General features: G+C 39.3%; 1 protein-coding gene across 1 annotated transcript in view; it reads right to left on the reverse strand.

Annotated features, from left to right (window-relative positions):
- Positions 1–1,801: 1,801 nt before the first annotated feature.
- Positions 1,802–21,714, reverse strand: part of DISC1 (DISC1 scaffold protein) — a 555,671-nt gene continuing 535,758 nt past the window's right edge. Inside the window, exon 13 of the mRNA XM_069064870.1 lies at positions 1,802–5,110. Within this exon, the coding sequence (XP_068920971.1) occupies positions 4,941–5,110 (170 nt within the window). The 3' untranslated portion in view covers positions 1,802–4,940. The remainder of the gene's footprint in view (positions 5,111–21,714) is intronic.

Raw genomic sequence — 21,714 nt, forward strand, 5'->3', positions numbered from 1 at the left:
TCCTCATATTATACCTCTAGAGATAATTTACCCTATGCAGTGGAGACCTTTGTCTAGATCTCTTGACATTTTGTAGATACTGGTGGAGTATTTGGGTGGTCCATCTATCATCTCTTCTTTTCAGTCAACCAGTCAGTCAAAAGGCATTTATTAAGTGTTCACTATGTTCTAGGTACTGTGGTAAGCTCTGGGAATACAAAAAAAAAAGCAAATACAAGGATCCTTCCCTCAAGAAGCTCACATTCTAATGGAGGAAACAATATGTCAGTAATTATACATACAAGATAGATATAATATAAATGGAAGACAATCTCAGAGGGATGGCAGAGGGTAAGTGGGAGACCAGCAACAGCCTCCTGCAGAAAGCATTTCTTTTTCTATAATACATTTCCTGAATCCTATCCCTCATGTTATTATATATCTTAAACTAATTAATTAGAGCACTGCCAGATACAAGCAAAAATAGATTTTTAAAAAAATGTTGTGTTGAAAATATTTTCATGATAAAGAGATGAGTACTATTTCAGTCCCTAGATGACAGATACATGAAAACAATGCAACTTTTAGAGTATCTGCAATCCAGAAAACCAGAACATTTGAGGAGTACACACGCTCTGACATCAGCTTTTATTTCATTTGATTAAAAAGTCAATTTAATGGAGTAACAAATTATAAAATAAAATTTGCAGAACAAATCAAATGTAAATAATGAAAAAAACAAAATTATTATTTTTTATTTATTTCAATAAAACTCTTACATAGGCATATAATTATTAGCAGATAAGCATAGTGGATTTCCTCTTCACTTTAGAGCTGAGATCATAATGCTCATATGTATCCCTTTATGGGAAAATGTCATCAAGATTGTGGATGTTGTAGACTACTACAAGACAAAGTTTGTTTTTCTGTGGAAAGACTTGATTTCATCACTCCATGTACCTAGACTCCAAGTCCTAGAGGATGTTATTGGCATCCCTCCAAGAAAGGGACTTGTATATTTTGTTCTGTCTCCCCTTGATATGGAGACTCAGTAGGTGGTGACCCAGGGTTCAGTACGTACCTCTTTCATGTGCAGGTTACATTACCCAAGACTGTGGATATAGGATCATGGGATATAGAGCAAGCAGGGAACCTTAAAGATCATATGCCTGAAACCTCTTATTTTATAGACAGGTAAACTGAGGTCAAAGAAGTGAAGAGATTTGAAAATCACACTAATAGAAAATAACAGATCCAGGGCACAAGGAATCATGTTAATAACAACAGTCACCACTTTCATAGCACTTTTAGATTTCCAAAGTACTTTACAAATACTATTTCTTTTATCCTTCCAACCCTCAGAGGTAGGTCCCAGCCCAACCCAGAGCTGAGAAAGAATCCATACTGCTATGCATATATCGAAGTAGATATCAAGCCTCAGCTTGAAGACCTCTAAGGAGGGAGGATCATTTTACTTAAGGACAGTTCAAAAGTATTTCTTAATATCAAGGTTGAATTTACCTTTTAGAAACTTCTATCCACTGCTCCTGGTACTGCCCTCCTGGGCCAAATAGAACATACATCAAGCCCTATTTCTATGAGATAATTTTTTAAATACCTCAAAATCTGGTCCTCTGACTCAAGGTCCAATGGAAGGCCTCCCTCATACCCCAGAATCAAAGAACCTGGATTACAATCCTCCCAACTGTGTGACTATCAGCAAGTCATTTAAGTTCCCTGGGCCTCAATACCCTTCATCTGTAAAATCAAAGGACAGATTTAGACTTCTGAAGCCCCATCTGCTTGAGAATTAATTGATTAATCTGTGATTCTAAGGCCGGGTTGTCTTCTCATTTCTCTGTACTTTATTTGGATGAGAGAAACACCCATATTCCCTGAGGTTGCAAATGTCATTTTATACATCCTGAGAAGGAAAAGCCAGATCCCTTCTTTGGAGAGAGAGAGGTTTCCAATACAACAAGGTTCCAAAAATGAACAATGTGGTAATGCCATTTGGAGAGAAGGCAGTGGGAACAGGCCTAAAAATTTGGAGCCTGGTCATCTAAGTGGGGCAGTGAATAGATCACCAGCCCTGGAGTCAGGAGGACCTAAATTCAAATCTGACCTCAGACACTTGATACTTACTAGCTGTGTGACCTTGAGCAAGTCACTTAACCCCAATTGTCCTGCCTTCCCACCTCCAAAAAGGCTAAAAAAAACAAACAAACCACTTGGAGCCTATTAGTAGTTTGTAACACTGAAACACTGACTTCCACATAGCTGTGGGTGGACTAGGTGTACCCACAAAACCCTAAGTTTTCAGTATGTCCTCTGCTTATGACAGACAAAGTAGCTTGTTCACTCCTTCTATCATAACACACAATCCCTTACAGCATTGACTATAGCTTGTGGCTAACACCATAGCAATTTCTTTAAACCTTCAAATTGAGTTCTACCTGTTTCCTGGCTATTTTTCAGTCGTTCTGCTAAAAGCTGTTTTTCTGGTTTAACCCAGGAACACATGTTCCTGAGTCCATCAGGATCAAAGAGGTAAGGGAGGTGTTTTTAAACCTGCCAGACTCTTGAACCCATCAGGTACAGGGTAGCTAGGGAGATGTGACCTGAGGGATGATGGCTGTTTAAAAGGGAAATGGGGTTAGGAAGGGGCTCTTGAACAAGTCAAATATCAAACCCAGATGAAATGTAATAAAAAATAGATGATCAAATCAGTTCTAAAGTACCTCTAGACTTAAAGATATTCTTAAGGAAAAGGCAGTAGACATTAGGGAAAGGGAGAAAGTTAAATGGAACCATAGACCCACAGTGAGTTCCATGTGACTTGGACAATCTAATGGCTATTTTTCAACTTCATCCTAATTGTTGAATCGTACTTAGTCATGTAGATTAATTTTTTTTTCTCTCAATGATTTTTAGATCCAGAGCACACAGACATCTATTTTGTCAGCACCTGTAGAGAGAAATCTAATTTCATTTTGCACAATCAGGTTTCAGATATGTTTTAGTTATATTCAAATGAAGAATTCATATTTGGAAAGATGAGAAATATAAATCCTAAGTCTTTTTAAGGTTTCCTTTGCTTTTAATGAAAAACATCAAAAGTCATAATATTTTATAAAAATAGTAAATAATTCCAGTATGGCCTTTTCACTATATATGAAAAACCCAAATTACTCAAAAAAACCCTGATAATTTACTTGATTATTAAAATTATTTTCTACCAAAAAAGTATATATGTATAATATTGCTAAATATTAAATGTTAATTATTTTCTGCTGGGGGCAGGGGAGGAGCTTTTGTTGTTCAGTCGTGTCTGACACTTTGTGACTCTGTCTGAGGTTTTCTTGGTAAAGATACTGGAGTGATTTGCCATTTACTTCTCCAGCTCATTTTACAAATGAGGGAACTGAGGATTAAGTGACTCGCCAGGGTCACACAGCTAGTAAGTGTCGGAGGCCAGATTTGAATTCAGGTCTTCCTTACTCCAGGTCTAGTGCTCTATCCACTGTGCCACCTAACTATCCGAGGAGGAGGAGAAGGAGAAATCATATTCAGGTATTGTGCTTTCTCTTTGCCTTATATTCTCAGAAGCTAATGGTTAAGTTAAGTAAAGGCATTTTTCTGGATTAGAATAGAAGTCTTTTTTGTGTGCTGATAGTTTCAAACCAAGGCAAGACCACTGCTAAAACCCAAAACAGAATAAAATCAATTTGCAGAATATTCTTGCTTCAGTATGGCATTGGGCCCAGTATGAGCTCAGGACAATGTCTGGTCTCAAATTTGTGGGGGAGTTTATATAGTCTTTAGCCATAGTCAATAGATGAAATTTCTTCTTGCCATATGCCATACAACAGTTAGTGGTTAGGAGTCCCATTTTTGTTTCAGTTAGGGACTGGGGATGAAAATAACTTAACTGGGTCAGTGTGATATAAGTCCCTTCTGCTAGCTACTTTCTCAAGAGTTTAACACTATCTTGATTTTGCCAAAAGAAGGAGCACTGGACTTGTAATGCTAAAAGCTGTTATTGAACACTGTGTCTTCTATGGGTAGGTTTTCACTTCCATTTCCTGTCTGACAAATCAGTGAAAAAGATCAGGGAAGAAAATGAGACTTTTGTAAAAGTCAACACACATACCATCTAATCCCTCCAATGCATATATCCTTTTGAGTTGACTTTCAGAATATAGTAAAAGCAATCAAAGGCATGGGGAAAAAAAAGGGCTAAGTAAGAAATCATCTCTTTAAAAGATAATTAGGCATTTACACAATAGAGGCTGCTGTCGTTTTTAAAAAAAAACACATATTAGGTTTCTGGTATTAAATTCTTGTGAGTCGTTGGTAAGTCACAGATGAAATAAGATGAAAAGCTACTCAACATTCTGAGGTTAATTATCTCTGTTATATAATGTGCCTCTAGGAAAATGCAGCCCAGGCACAGGTGAGGAGAAATTGACTGTTGTTTGGATTTCTCTTTTATCAGAAAATATTTTTAGTGTGGCACAAAGCAAGAAAATGCAGTGGGAGGGGGAGAGACCATTTGTCAGGATTCCTGTCTCTGAGAGGGGCTAGAAGGGAAATACTTGAATATCATTGTTATGAAAAAAGGAAAAGATTTTCAAAATCCTGAGCAGGGAAACTATAGTTAATAATATGTTTGAGGCATCTCTATTTGCCATTCAAAAGAAAAATCAGCATCTCTTTTCCCCCCCACTATATTAATTTACAGTCTCCCCAGTTCTAGTGACCATGCATTCTTCATGGAAACCAGTTTTCCTGATCTGTGCCAGCCTGTGAGAATCAGCAAAGTCCTCTTCTGATGGTGAATGACCTTAAGTCTCCTAAGTTCTTCAAGAGAATTCGTTAAGCAGAATGCAAAAGAGGTATGTCCAGCTTGGTGTGTGAGAGGGCTCAGTTACCCAAAGCAGCCCTCTGGGAATTTGGATTTATGAAACTGTGAAACCGTCTCCTCTCCCACCTCCCCCATCACTTGTCCAGCCGGGGTTTTCTGGACACCAGCTGGCACACAGGAAGTCTCCGGCCTCTGCTGGCTGGAGCTGCACAATCATGGCCTGCAGAGTTTCCTTCACCATCTGGATCTCCCTCTTGAGAGCCTGTGCACACTTTGTTAAGGAATAAATATAAAGGTGATTGGCAGCCCTCTTCACCCTCCTAGTTATTTAATAGACTGTTGTTCAACTGCTTGGAGCAGATGGGCTCTGCCATCTAATTGCAGTTTCAAGTTCTTCCAAATCATAGGGATTAAATATTAATACATACTTTATGCTTTTTAAAAAGAAAAAGAGATATTGCAATTTCCATAAGGCCTGGGGTCATTAACCATCTTAAGTGAGGTTTTTTTCTAAGCTGAGAAAAATTAACATTTGAAAAAAGAAAAGTAGATTTAGAGTTGAAAAGAACCTTAAAAAGCCATCTAGTTCGAACTTTTTTTTTTGCTGTTTTGTTTTTTACAGATGAATACGCTGAGTCACAGAGATGTTAAGTGATATATAATCAGGGCCACACAGCTATCTGCAGCAGGATTTGATCTTAGATCTTTCTGAATCCAAGTACAATACCTGATTTATTACACCATGCTGAGTCTCTCAAAGATATATCCATGTTTCTAAAACTGACAAGCCAAGGTAATCCTCAGGGAAAGGAGTATACCATGATGGCCTTTCCGAAAACACCTGAAGTTTGATGAGCCAATGTGATAGTAATGGCAATTAAAGGGTTTTAATACAATCAATTTGAAAACCAAGCCAATACAGGGGAATCTTTAATTGCCATTACTATCACAGCCAAATGGCTTGGTAGGGAACCCAGAGCCATTGAATCACTCTTAACCACTTGTCCACCCCCTCGGTTTCCTTCCTTGCAAAGCCCAGGGAAAGAACACAAATTCAGCTCCCAGTTAGTAAAACTTGTCAAAACAATCATAAAGCACCTAGTAAGTCTGAAGGATGAGTGAAGGAGGCTGAGTGGTCTCCCAAGCAACAGACCACATCATGGCATCTGAAGCAGGTGAAAGTCATGTATTTCATTTCTAGAGTTCACTCTATCTGCCCTAGTAATCACTACCTTGCCTTTGCTTCTTTGGTCCTTCATGGGAAGGAACATAAGGCTAGAATGCCTAGGACACATATAGGATGAGGTGAGAGTCTGGCCCCGTGCTCTCTGTACCTAACTCATGAGACACTAAAGGGAAAACTGGAAAAGGGGTTTAGACAAGTGAGGCATTTAGTAAGACTGAAGGCAGATTATACAGCAGCAGCCTGGTATCGTGTAAAGAGAGGTGGGCTTGAAAACTGAAAATAGAGGTTCTGGCTCTAGACATAAGCTATGTGACTATCCTCATATGGTATTATTAATATCTCTGAGCCCACATTTCCCAACCTGTAAAACGGGGGTTTTGATAAGTGGTACAATGAATGGAATGCCAGGCCTGGAGTCAGGAAGACTCTTCATGAGTTCAAATCTGGCCTCTGACACTTACTAGCTGTGTGACCCTGGGCTAGTCATTTAACCCCATTTGTCTTCATTTCATCACCTGTAAAATGGGTTGGAGAAGGAAAAGACAAAATCACTTCAGTGTCTTTGCCAAGAAAACCCCAAATGGGGTCATGAAGACTCAGATATGACTGAAAAATGACCGAACAAGAACAAACAATTTCAATAAGGCCATTGTGAGGAACATGTTTTCTGCAAACCCAAAGGATTATATATTTTTGTTATAATTTCAAGAAGATCTAGAAAGATCCTTAGAATCAGTTCTATCTATACTCTTGTTTAACTTAACTACAATGTCAGACCAATTTTTAGAGAAAGACACCCTTAGGTTATGACTGTAGGAGCTTTCTGTTTCTCTTTGTAAAAAGCTCATCTCAAGAGGATCTAAGAAAATTATGCAAATGACTCCCTCCCAGGCAGTCACCCTGTACCACTCTGAAAAGCCTTTTGGCAGCGCTAGACTTCGTCATTGGTGTAATTTACATACATTTCTTCCCTTGCCTAAGAACCTAAGAGGAATGGGGTCAGGGGTGGGGGAAAGAAAAGGTACAGGGAAGAAGGAAATGCAAAATTGCCTTTGAGAAAGGCAGCAATTCTGTTTCCCTGGACAACTACTCTTCGGTAGAAGCACTCAAGACTTGATGCAAAGGGAAGAATAAGTGGCCTCAGACTGTATACCAAGCTGCAATTGAATCGAAAAGTTCTGCTACATTTATACCTGGTAGGTCCTGAGCTTAGGCAGTTTATGAATCCTGACAAACCTCTGAGATTTAATTACCTTTGATAAGCAGCCTCGGACTACATGCTGTTATTTGTAATATGTGGAATGATTACAGAGAGTTTAGAGAGAGAGAAACTAATGCAAATGAGAGACTTAAAAAAAAAAAAAAAGGTTGGATTCTCTAGAACCAGAAGACAGAAACTAAAATGTAGGAAATATGAGAGAAGCCATCTTACACCTGGGACACAACTAAAGTAAACATACTAGCCTGGGGTTGGGGAATCTGTGTCCTTGAGGCCACATGTGGCCCTCTAGGTCCTCAAGTGCAGCCCTTTAACTGAACCCAAACTTCACAGAAGTTTTATACTAAGCCTATGTATCCCTAGACCTAGACCATGGTGATATGCACAGTACAAACAAGGATTATTAGATGAGAAGGAAATTATGGGGAAATTATTGTCCCCTCTGAAATATTCATTTTGAAATTCTAGGATTGAGAGATATGAAGGATCTTAGAAATCAGGTTGAACTCCATTATTCTTCAGATGGGGAAACTGAGGTTTAGGACAGTTAAATTACTTGTCCAAGCTCACAGAGGTGGTAGTTCACAGAAACACAGAATCTCATACTTGATAAGGACCTCAGAAGCCAAGTCATATCTGAATACTTCAGTCCTTTTTCAGTTGTATCTCACTATTCATGACCCCATTTGGGGTTTTCTTAGCAGAGATACTGGAATGGTTTGCCATTTCCTTCTCCAGTTCATTTTACAGATGAGGAAACTTAAGCAAAAAGGGTTAAGTGACTTGCCCAGGGTCACATAACTAGTAGTGTCTGAGACGGATTTGAACTCATGAAGAAGAGTCTTCCTGATTCTAAACCCAGTGCTCTATCCACTGTACCCACTAGTACCCTTAGGTGTGCCCTCTAATTCTATACTTATTTAAGGTAAAAACTTCTGCTATCCATTTTTGTTCAAAATCCCCAAAGCAAATTTTCTTTATTTTTCTTACAATCCCATCATTTTCTGCAAGTATTTCAGTTATTTGGTTACTTTTCTCATCTCCCCTTAGAATGATAAACTTCTTGAAGTCAGTGACTTGCCTCTTACTTCACTTTGTATTGGCCTAACTGCCCCATCCATTCTACATAAATATACACACACACACACATACACACACACACACACACACACACACACACACACACACACACACACATATATATGTTTCTGGGTCATGCTTTGTTGGTGACCACTGAGCTAGCTTCTTATAAAGTAACATGAAAAAAGCACTTCCCAAGAGGGAAAACCTAAGTGGATGAATTGTATGCTAGAGGTAAAAAAAAAAAATTCCCTTTTGAATGTTAGCTTTTGGTGACATGCATACATTAATTAGAGTTGGTTAACTCTAAAAAGAAAAAGGCCCATTCATCAATCTAATGAAGATATAGCTTCCTAAAATTCATTTCCATTACAATGTTCCAAAATGTATTTATTTACCACTGAGTGCTGCATTTATTTCTAAGCTGGATAAAGAATTAATTTTATATTATATTTCCTTAGGTGCATGTCATATCTTGCCCCTCCAACCCCTAGACCAGTAGATTATAAATTCTTTGAGGATAAGGATGTGTTACTTTTCAACTTTATTTCTACAATGTCTGACAGCAATATTTAACGAATAATTCAACATGATTGAATTTATTAAAACAATGAAATGGGTAGCTAGCTGGAAACCTGTTCACTCTTTTAAAAGGTGACTAGAGGGAGTAATCAAAGGTGAGGTTTCCATTCATCCAATCTAATTAAATTCATGAGGACCAATGAGAAACCCCCTCGTTTGCTGAACCACTTCTCAAAGCAACAGATGGTTCCTTAGGAACTATTGTGGCCTCCAAGAGTGAAACACACAGTCAGGTCTGCAAAGATTTGCAATTCACACATACAATAGAAAGCTAAATTCCCTCAAAAGCAAGCAGAGATTCCTTTCCCCAAGCACCAGAAACACTTTTTTTTTAAATTCACTGGTTATGTAATAAACACTGTTTGAACTTCAGTTGCTCAGTAGGGATTAAAATTCCACACATGTCCCTGAGCAAAGGCAGGACTAGCCCTGCCTGGCCAAGTCATCCTCACACCCTCATTATCTGCTTTCCTACCCTGAGAGGACAGCTCAGATCCTGGCCTTCTGGGTCCTGGATATGTCTACCACACCCTGAGGCAGGGCTGTGCTCTCAGCTCTTATACATATGTTCCAGTTAAAAAAACAAACAAAAAACTGGGGATCCTTTCAACATTTTCTAAGTACACACAGGTTTTTTTTTTGTTTTGTTTACCATAGAAATACAACTTTGCCCCTAGCTTCCCACATCATCATTGCTTTATATTTTCAAGAGACAACTTTCATTTTTATTTTACTATATTCCCAACAGTGTTTTGTTTTGTTTCGTTTTTTGAAGAGTAAACTGAATAAGGAGTGTGTGTGTGTCAAGACTGAAAAATAAATGTCACCTACTACTAGGGAAGAAAATGAATCAGGTGATGCTAAAGGAAAGGTGTTGTGTGTGTGTGTGTGTGTGATTTATCTAAAGCAGGGGTGGGGAATCTGCATCCCCAAGGCCACAGGTAGCCCTCTAGGGCCTCAAGTGAAGCCCTTTGACTGAATCCAAAGTTCACAAAGCAAATCCCCTTAAAAAGAGGATTTGTTCTGTAAAACTTGGCCTTAGTCAAAAGGCTGCACCTGAGGATCTAGAGATGCAGATTCCCCACCCCTGATCTAGAGCATCTTCAGTCCCCCACTGAAATTAAATGACTAGGTGCCACAAAAGTCAAATAAAGTGTCCTGACTCTTAGAATTCTTAGTTTCCTTAAAGGATCAGCTAAAATGCCATCTTTTTCAAAAGTCAGCATAAATGAGGCCTCCCCTGATTTGCCTTCCTACTTTCTCCATTTCTGCTGATTGACTCTCCACCTATCTGAAATCCCCTTGTATTTTTTTTAATATTTTGGATGCTTTTATGTGTACATGTAGCCTCTTCCAATGGAATATAAGCTTATTGAGAGCAGGAACCATTTCATTTTTGCTTTTCTGTCTCCAGTAGCCATCCACGTTCTTGATAGTAGGTTTTTATTACTAAAGCTTTTTTGGGTGATTGGAAAGTGGGAATTCCACTAAGGCCCCAGTTCTTGATAATAACAAGAAAATAATGGAAGGTATCTGTCCTAACTTGCTCCCATTCTTAGGGAGTCAGAGTAATCACTTTTTGGGGGGAGGAAGGGGTGGTTAGAGAAAAAAGCCCAGATCTGGCACTAGCATGAGGAACTCCTGGCATGGGAATTTCTTCTACCTCTGAAGACTAGCAATTCACTTATATCTTGAAATCTGGGGCAGCTAGGTGGGGCAGTGGCCCTGGAGTCAGAATGACCTGAGTTCAAATCTAGTCTCAGACACTTACTATCTCTATGACCATGGGTGAGTCACTTAACCCAAAGTCTAAGAGAGTTTCTTGAAGCACCATGAGGTTAAATGATTTACTCATGCTGCTACAGTTAATATATGAGGCAGAATTTGAACTCTGAAGTTAGCACTCCATCCTTTATACTATGGTCCCCTAAATAACATTAATTAAATCTAAACTTAGGGAGGTAGATTATCACAAAGAAAAAGCATGCTGACTCAGACTGAGGACCTGGGTTCTAATCACACACCAAAGGATTACTTCCAGTGACCTTGAACACTTAGCTTCAATTAATCTCACTTTCCTCATCTGTAAAATGAGGTAATAGGACCAGGAGCCTCTGAGGTTCCTTCCAGCTCTAGGACCACGATTCCATGGTTTCTTACTTCAATACATTTATTTATTTGGGGAGTCATAAAGATGCAGAGGAAGAGACAGCTGGCAAAAAAAAAAATCTTTCCCTTTCCACCATGAAAATCCCCTTAACCTAGAATGTTTTTCTATTGAAGCATTTTGATTTTAGAGTTCAGGGGTTTGGGGAGAAGGGAAATATCTATCAAAATATAGCTCTTAATTGAGAAGCCAAATGGCTGTGAAATTACAAATTTCAGCTCAGTCTACTGTTACTGGGAGTTCTGAGCTTCTCCTGTCAGAAAAGTAACACCTCCGATCATAGCATGATTTTTCCCAATTGGTGAAGTGGGCTCTTTTCATACACTTGCTACTGGCTTACTGTTGTTGGCTGTGTGGGGATGTTACACTGCCTATTATTTAGGGATATCCTCCACAGAGGGGACTCTTTCCTCCACTCTCTGTGGAGGTAGTTGGATGTTATCTCTATAAAGGTAAGGCATCACAGTGGCCGTAAATCACCTCAGTTAGATGCAATAAGCATCTACTGCCATTCATACATGCAAGGCTCTGCGTCTGTGACTGAGGAAAACAGAAAGATAAGTAAGAGAGAGAACAAGCATTGATTTTGGTGGTACCATGAACACAAAGGTTATGTGGTATATGGAGGGAGCACAGATCAAAATACCTGGATTAGCGTCAAGTGCTGGGCCTGGAATCAGGAAGACTGAGAGAAATGGTTATTACCCATTATGGGGAAGATCCAGACTTTTCCCTGTCCTGTCTCCTTGTTCCAAACCCAGTTTTTGAAGGACATTACAGACCTGTGTCAAAAATTTACCCCTTATTTTACCCATGTTATCTAAGTGAATTCCTGCTTATTGTGTTCTACTCAGATTTAAGTGGGGATAAAATCTTTGATTAAATTGCCCAAGGCTGGGGGTGATTTGGAAGTAAATGACAGAATCAAAGTCCTCCAGTCCCTCATTAGAACAGGCTCACCTCTCATTATAATATTCATTCTCTCTCATTACTTGTTAACTAATTAGAGTCTATCACCACCCTTAGGAATACCCACTCTTCCAAGGGCATATATGCATTGAGTGGGCTCCATGAAGGGTCTTTGGCACTTGACAGTGTCACTGACCCTTATTATTAATAATATGCTAGCATTATTAATAAAATGATTACCCAGAAATTGTCTTTCAAACTTTGTACATGTTATAAGACTCGTTCTCGTAAGTTCCAATCTGGCCTCAGACCCTTACTAACTGTATGATGTCACTTTATGCTGGGCATGTCACTTTATGCTGTTTACCTCAGTTTCCTCATCTGTAAAATGATTTGAAAAAGGAAATGAAAAACCGCTCCAGTATTTTTGCCAAGAAAGCCCCAAAATGAGGTCATGAAGAATGAGATGTGACTGGAAAAATAAGTGAACTGACATCCAAACTGTATGAGAAAGGCAACACACTTCACCTTCAGTTTCCTCATGTGCAGAATGGGAACACCTGTACTAGCCTCTTCACATTGTCAATAGGTAGCATTTATATAGGGCTTTAAGGATTGCAAAGCACTTTACATATGTTGTGTCATTTTATCCATGCAATTACCCTGAGAGGTAGGTGCTACTATTCCCATTTTACAGATAAGGAAACTGAGACACAAAAAGGTTAAGTGACCTGCCCAAGGTGACACAGCTAGTAATTATATGAAGCAAGATTTTAACTCAGGTACTGCTGATTCAAAGTCTCAAATTTGCTCTATTTCTTCACCTAACTGCCTCCTAGACTTGTGACTTCACTGGTATAGAGAATTCCTGGGTAGTAGAAACTATTTTTACTCATGTAGATTAATACCTTCTCTACAACTTATAGTCTTGGGAAATTGTTTAGAGACATGGGAAGTTAACTTGCTTAAAGACTTGCCCAAGGTCACACAGGCAGTATGTGGCAGGGGCAAGCCTTCCTGTCTCAGAGGCTGCCTCTCTATCTGCTATTGCTTCTCTATCCACTGCCTCTCACTTCCCATTGTTGTTATAAAAAAAAACCGTGCTTTGTAAAATATAAAGTATTATATGTACTGTTATTTCATAAACATAGTATAATCAAAGTTTGGAAAAGAGAGAGATCACCTCCAGTTAAAGGTGGAAGAATGGTAGAAAAAGATTTCCTGGGAGAGCTGGTCCTTAGAGAAAACTTCAGATTTTAGCAAGTACAGAAGGAAGAGGACAGTCCAGGGCTAGGAAAGAATAGAGTATGTTCTGGAATAGTGAATGGTTTACTATGGCTAAAGCATTGGGTATCTTAAGGATTTTAGGGTAAAATTAGATCAGGAGATTATTGGGGTAGGCTTTAAATGCAAGGATGAGGAATTCGGATTTTTTGTAGGGACTGGGAAGCTTCTGAGTAATGGAGTGAAAAAGAAGTATATTCATCAGGAAAATGAGAAAGGCTTGAGGCAGAGAGACCAGCTGGGAGGCTATTGCAAGAAGATTGGACAAGAGATAGAGACGGCAGTTGAGCAAATGAAAAGGAACAAATGTGTGTGGGAGGTACTGGGGAAGTAGAATCAATAGAACATGGCAGCTAATGGAAAAAAAAGGAAGAATCAACGATTCAAGGTTTTGACCAGGGATGTTTAGGCATTTCATCATTAAATGAAAATGCCACATGGTCCTGTGTAGATAAATGCCCAATCTCTACACCAATCACTAGCCCATACTATTATTGAAATCACAGTGGCAATTCTTATCAAGTACTGTTAATAAAAAGTGACAAAATAGAATGGATGCAGTGTTGGGTTTGATGCAAAGAAGACAAAAATCATCTCCCCCTCCTGACACTTACTACTGGCATTATCCTAGACAAGATATTTAACATCATTACGCTTCCAGCACATACTCCCTGGTACCCTTGGAAAGCATCCTAGTCCTAGAGTCAGAAATTCTGGATTCACATCCCATTCCTGACTTACTACATGTGTATAACCTTGTGGGCTTCATTTTCTTCATCTGTAAAATAATATCTTTACTGCTCTGTGTCTATGAACTATAACTGACCTATATATAACTGAACTATAACTATAGTCTTTGACTTAGTTATGGTTAGAGTCAGTACAAGTTCCTCCCACACTGGGAGCTTCCTAGACAGAGGAAATCAAAGATCCTGTTGATTGGAGAACTTTTCAGGTACTCTCAACATGGAAAATTAAAAACCATGACATTTAGAACTTAAATCTCTTACTGTGCTTTTTTAATGAATCAAAACCACAGTGCACTGTGGCATAGATAGAATTACTTAATGAAATCAAAGGAAAAGTAACAATCCCTGTGCAATCCTTCAGTCTTTTTTCTTTTTTAAAGACAAGTCTTTTCTTTCAAGCACACCCACAATTTTATACTCTTGATTTAAATGGAAAAAGGAGTCAAATCCAGAGTTTGACTTGAAGGGTTTGGCAGTCTTTTGGAATTTCCAGCTAAGTTTTAATTTGAAACAAGAGCTTTTGTTTGCTCTAAAAAAACCTAGAGAAAGTCATGGAAATATGCCTTTCCATCTTAGGGGCACCATGCCCCCCTGGAATACAAGTGCCCCACTGGAGAAATTCAAAGACTCCTCCTATGTGTATTTACTCCATCTCAGTGACACAGAACAAAAGCCTGAACTTTAGAGAATAGTTTGAAGAAATGAATTTCTGCTGACTTCAGCATTCAGACCCAGATTCCCAACTCTGGTTTTGCAATATCCCTGGGGAATTTCCAGGAATCTCAACAGGTGTCAACAAAATTCTCCAGGAGAAGGAGAGGAATTCATCCAAAACAACTTTTCACTGAAATTTTAAAAATAAAGGTTCTTTCATCTGGCAAACCAGCCCATCTGTAAATAGGTGAATCAGTCTGCTAATGAGCCCTACTCAAACCCAGAAAAGCGTTTAAAGACCATCATAAAGCAACTGAATCCACACACTTTGAAAAAAAAGCCAATTAGCTGCAACTGTGAAATTTCATGAGCTTGTGATAAATACAACAAACATCACAGTGAAACACATTAGAAAGTACTTGTGAGACATTATTAAGACTGATCATTTGTCTCTGAGAAAGGCCAGAGAACTAATTCCCATTTAGAGTATGGATGAGAGGCAGAGGTATGTTTATATGGCTTATTTGTAGCAAGCATCAACAATCATAATGGTCTTGAATAAACCTCAAAGTTCCTACTGGATCCAAGGGAAGAGGCCTGCTTGTAGATATTTATGTATTTACATGTAAATGGGAATATGATCCTGGGCAAGTCATGACATCTCAGTGACTATTATAAATCCCAGAGAAGGTGCCAACCAATATTGGAATAGAGTTTCTTCAGCTGGTAGTTTCTTATGCCAAGGAAATCCAGTCCCAGTCACTTATTCCAAAAGAAGTCCAGTCCCAGTCACTTATTCCTAAGTGCTAATATGTGATTTTTCAGAAAAGGGCTGAGGAATAAATTAACACAGTTTTCTTAAGAGGGTGGATTTGGATGTTAAAAGTCAATGTTCAAAAATAGAGTAAGATAAGATATTTCACAAAGCTGGCAATATTTGACCTTGAAGTTAATAAAAGGCAAGTTTACGACCAGCATGGATAATCAACCTTGCTTATTCATCCTCACTGTGTTGGAAAAGGCCTTATATCAATTGCAGTGGGAATTCGAATTTTTAAAAAGGGAGGATACTATTTTGGTCTTCTTGTTGTTTGCCCTTCTTTCTCAAAGGAACCTTCACATGAGGAAGATAATGCCATGACTTTCAAATGAATCGGATTTAAGTGAGGGAGGACTGTGCAAGGTCACCAGCCTAATTCTTTCCTCCAGAGCCATCTGAATCCACTGGCCAGGTATGGATCAGGATGACTGGAGATGGCCCCCACTATTCTGGTAAATATAAGTCCTGACTAGTACTCTGTGCCCTTAGTGGCAGCTAGATTCCAAGCTGATTAGGTGGTACGGTAGATAAGAGTGCCTGACCTGAAGGAAGACCTGAGTTCAAATCTAGCTTTAGACACTTACTTTGTGGGCTTGGACAAGTCACTTAACCTTTGTCTGCTTCAGTTTCCTCACCTGTCAAATGGGTATATAATAGCACCATCCTCTCAGGTTAGTTGTGAAGATAAAATGAGATAATTATAAAGTGCTTTGCAAACTATAAATGAGCATTATTATTATTTTGTTTTAGAGATGAAAGGGAGCTCAAAGGTCATCTAACACAACTCTCACATTTTAGAAATGAAGAAACCAAGGCCCAAAGATGTGACACCACTTGGTTAAGGTTATACAGGAATTAAATGACATATTCGAATTTGAACTCAGGATTCTCTGACTTCAAATCCAGCTCTTTCTGGCCTTTTTTCAGTCCTCATTCTCCTTGACCTCTGTGAAACCTTTGACACCAAAAATCACCCTCTTTTCTTGGAGGCATTTGGGGTTAAGTGACTTGCCCAGGGTCACACAATTAGTTAAGTGTCTCAGGTCAAATTTGAACTCAGACCCTCCTGACTCCTGGGCTGGTGTGCCACCTAGCAGCCCCTAAAACTCTTCTTGATATGCTCTTCTCTCAAGATTTTCAGGACACCATTTTCTCCGGGTTCACCTCCTACCTATCTGACCACTCCTCAGTATCCTTTGCTGGATCTTCATCCAGGTCACACCCATGGGTGACCCACAGGGCTTTATTATGGACCATCTTCTTTCCTTCTTCTATATTACCTTGGTGATCTCATCAGCTTCCATGGATTTAATTATCACCACTATGATGATGATTCTCAAATCTAGTTGTCCATCCCCAATCTCTGTGCCAACCTCCAATCTTACACCTCCACCTGCCTTTCAGACATCTCAAACTGGACATCTCATAGACTTCCTAAACTTAGCATGTATGAAACTGAACTCATTATCTGTCTGTCCCATTATCCTCCCAGTCCCTCAGGCTCACAAACTAGGCATCATCCTCTACTCCTATCACTTCCCAAGCCACCCACTTTGTGACCAAAGCTTTGCTTTTTCACTGTTGCAACATCTTTCAAATATACGCCCTCCACTTCTCTGAGAAGGGATTACTCCTAACACTTCTCAAGGCTTAAATCAAATTCCCAAGATTCAAACCAAGTCCAGCCTTTGGAAACAGGTCATGGGTATTCCTTTTGTACTAATTTTTATCTAAATAATTCTTCTCCCTGTCCTTGTCATCCTCCTCCTCCTCCTCTTCTTTCTCCTCCTCCTCCTCCTCTTCCTTTTCCTCTTCCTCATCCTCCTTCTTCTCTATATTGTTCCCAGTATGGGCAAAGTCAACCTGCCCAAAAACTAGTGCTTACATTACTTTGATGATACCTCATTTGGACAGAGCTAAAGGATCATAGGATTAGGATTCCATGGCGGAAAAAGTGCTCAATTTGAAGTCTGACAACTTAGGTTCAAGTCTTGACTTTGCCAGTTGCCAAATGTGTGACCTTGGACAAGTCATCTAACACATCTAGGCCTCAGTTTCCTCATATATAAAGTGATTAAAGCAAAGGACCAGTAAGGCCATCTACAACTAAAAGGGATTGGACCACAGAAATCTTTTAATTCAACCTCCTCATTTTACATAGAAGGAACTGAGACCTAGAGAGTTTAGCTACCTAAAATCACATCATAAGGAAGTTGGCAGAGGCAGGATTTGAATTCATGTCCCTAGATTCCAAAGGCAACACTCTCTTCCCTTCTATACCTCTATTCTCATTCCTGCTTTTCCCTTTGCCTTAGGCACCTTGCTGCCCAGTGCTTCATTAGGAGCTCCATAGGTAACTCTACAAGAAATCATGAAGTGCAGAAGGTCTGGTCTCATAATTACCTTGGGCAGAGAAAACCACCTCTGATTAAAATGATGAAAATAGCCTGTTCTGCTTAACACACATGGTCAATAGATTGCGGTTAAAGTGGAAGAAGGAAATGTGGTGCTCTCTTATCAAGCCTGTCTCCAGTATTGAGCTGTGGCTTTGAAGACTGATGACTTTGATTAATCTAAGACCTTTTTACCATTGCTGGCTCAAAATCTTTTTAACCCTTTCAAAGAAAATGAGTGAAATGGCAATGTTTTTAAAGCATTAGAGAGATGGGCTAAACATCTTCCATCACCCTAGAAAAAGGTTACCGTCAAAACGTCCAACTTAAGACAAAGAATAGACAAAATTACAATAAAAAAAATCAAATTTCAGGGAAAAAATGTTGGTGATTTAAGACAGGTGACCTGGAAAGATAAGAAAAAATAATGAAGCAATAACCCCTCTATGCAATGATCCATCTGTCCTCAAAAGAGCTGATCCTTGAAAGGCTGGCAGCTTCCAAACTGTCTCAGATAACTCGCATTTATATGTCTCTTGAGGTAAACACATTATTTTGCACATATTATTTCACTTGGCACTCACAGTAACCCTGGGAGGTAAGTGTTATGATTATCCCCATTTTACAGATGACAACACTGATCCGAACACAGGTTAAGTGACAGTATTCATTAATATCTAGGAGAAGCAGAATTCCCACTCAGGTCTTTCTAACTCCAAATTCTCCCATCTAGCAGCTGACGTGCATTTTAAATCATATTTCACGTTTGTAGGGCCCATAAAGACTTAAAAACATTTTCCTCATATTGCAATCAACAATTCTATGAATTACGCAGGCAACATCATCCTCATGTTATAGATGAAGAAACTGAAGCGAGAAACCCACAGCCACAGAATAAGTATCGGAGGTGGATGTGAAATAGGGGCTCCTGGAGACTTTTACACCCATTATAAAGTCGAGTTATGAGCTAGTATTGTTAGGCTGAGGCAGAGGTCCAAGGTAGTGCAGGAAAATACTACCTAAGGTATTCATTATAATGGTCAATATATTTTCTCGCCTTTCCCAAATATTTTGCACATCAAGAAAGCCGAATATTATTTTTAAACGACCTTGGAATTTGGCCTAGGGCTAAATGTCCACTGAGGCTGGGGGTGGGGCAGGGGAGAGAAAAAAATACGTGAACAGAAGACAATTATTCCTATTGACATAGACCAATGTCAATAATCCAATAATTAAGAGGCCAACATGTTTTTTTCCTTCCAATTTGGACCAATCATATTGTATTTGTTTTGCTATCAATCTACCTCCTATTTATATGCAATGTGCAAGAAAGCTAGCAATAAATTCTTAGGTAAAGTTCTAAAAGAAAAATATAATTCTAAGATGAACTGATTCCTGGAAAACTCAGTTATATTTGAATTGCACTGAATATGCTTAATAACATGGTCATTTACCATTTACTGAGAGCTAACATCAAACTAGCCAATGTATTTCTGAAATGGATCCAGCATCTGATCAAAAACGATAAATAGTTTTTGAAAGATGTGTTTGGCTCACCCAGCCATACAGCAAACTATATGGTAGCTTTCTGTCTTCTACCAGCAATTGCTAATGGGGCACAGAGATACCTAGTGGAAAGGTAAATCTTATTACTAAATCATCATGGGCAGGAGACCTCTCATTATGTGGTATGTCCAAAGATAAACCTTTTGCATTTTCAACATCACAAAATCCTTAGATATTAGGCTGGATCATAACTTCAGCCCATAGGAGTAATTTCTGGATATAAAATGATAAGGTGTGAAAAATTCATTCTCTCTCAAAGCAGTCAGGGATTGTCTTGTGGAAGGAGAAACACCTGTTCATAAGCCTTTTTTTGGTTAGAAACAGGTGTGTGGGGTCAGAACTCTACTGGGGCCATTTACCACAGTTGAACTCCAATGGCTCTGCTCACATCTGGGTTTGATAGGTGAGAGTATTAGGGGGATCAGGACTGCAGAGCAGTGCTGATATAATGACATCCCAACAGCTGAGCTCTGATCATAGTCACTGCACACAGTTGGTGGGAGAATGGATAGAGTAAAGGGCCAGGGAAAGGCCTGGGGAGCCCTGTCACAGTCTGTCTGCAGCAGTCTGATGATCTTTTGTGTTCCCAGAAATTCTCTATTTGTTCTATATGACCCTGATTTCTTACCCTTTGAAAGAGGGAGTTAGGAGCTTAGATGGCATGGCTGCATTCCTGTAGCATCAGTGTGAAGATCTGCTTTGTTGGCTTACTCTTCAGCATGGCCTGGATTACTGCAGAGCCCAGGCACAGGCTGCATTTAAAAGGGCATCTGAGCAATGGCTAGGAGGATAATATTTGTCACAGATTCAGACCAGGGCTCTGTGACATTCTTGACTGCATTCAGTCCTCCATCTCTAAGAATGGGGATGCCCAGTAGGATCCAATGGGAGACAACAAATGTTATAGGTGTTTATTTCTGCTTGGAAGAGAGTTTTCTAGACAAAAGTCTCCCAACTAACTGTCAAGACAGATTCCTAGGCAAGAAGTCTACTGACTGGCAGCAAGGTCCTGCTACTGCCCATCCTTGAGTGACCAAAATGTAGCACTATAACATGGACCAAGAAAATCAATTCAGAGCATACATTATGATACTGTCGGGCCTCATCGTAGACACAACCCCACTTAAGAATGGATAGGAATGATTTTCATTCTTTTAACATTATCATTGTGATTTTAATATTTTTAATTGCCTTAATTACTATTATTAAAGTTGGAGGCAAGGATGATTTAACAATTCAGCTGCAAAGGTGACATCCAAATGAGCTCAATATAGTTTTCAATTTAGTATGCAAAAAAGCATTAGCAATAATGAAAAGTATCCCCACATCTATTGGCTCTTGGATTTTCATTATTTGATAATAACTAATTCATTTTCAACCATCCCTCATCCCATAGCTCCATTTTCTTTTTTTAAGTTAAAGGATGAAGCAAGGGTAAAACGTGTGCTAAGAAGTGATTCATCCTCTATTACCTGCCAGTGTAAGACAAGAAGGCAGTGTCAAGGTGATGGAGTCACTTAGGGGCTGGATTTAGAGTCAGGAGGATGTGAGTTTGAATCCTGCCTCAGATACTTAACTAGCTGTGTGACCCAAGGCAATTCACTTAATATCTCTAAGCCTCCATTCTCTCATCTTTAAAATAGGGATAATAATAGCTCCTACCTCACAGGGTTGTGAGGATCCATTAATATGCATCAAGTGCTCTGCTAACTTTAAATGCTAGTCATGATGATGAAAATGATGAAAGCGGGGCGGCCATGTAGCACAGCAAGTAAGAGCACCGGCTCCAGTGTTGAGAAGACCTGGAGATCGAATCCCGGGCTCGGACACTTAGCACCCACCCAGAAACACCTGGCCGTGTAACCTTGAGCAAGTTACTTAACCCCAATTGCTTAGGGACGGCCAGGTGGCTCAGCGAGTAAGAGCACTGGCTCCAGTGTTGGGACAACCTGGAGATCGAATCCCGGGCTCAGACACTCAGCACCACACCCAGAAATAACTGGCCATATAACCTTGAGCAAGTTACTTAACCCCGATTGCTTAAAAATAAAAAAATTTAAAAAAAAAATGATGAAAGCAAAGAGAATTCTCAGGCCTCAAAGGTTTTCATGGTATTCCAAGAAGGAACTGAGAATGCTACAATATTAAACCAATGTGTATGAAAGACAACACTTCTATTTTCCCAATCACTTAGTCAAGTATTTATTAAGCACCTACTGTATACCAGGAAGTGGGGATACAAATATGAAAGAAAGTGAG

This window comes from Petaurus breviceps, unplaced genomic scaffold (genome assembly GCF_028583685.1).
Source record: "Petaurus breviceps papuanus isolate PSGF00001 unplaced genomic scaffold, PetGlider_PUasm1.0 90650, whole genome shotgun sequence".
Classification (NCBI taxonomy): Eukaryota; Metazoa; Chordata; class Mammalia; order Diprotodontia; family Petauridae; genus Petaurus; species Petaurus breviceps.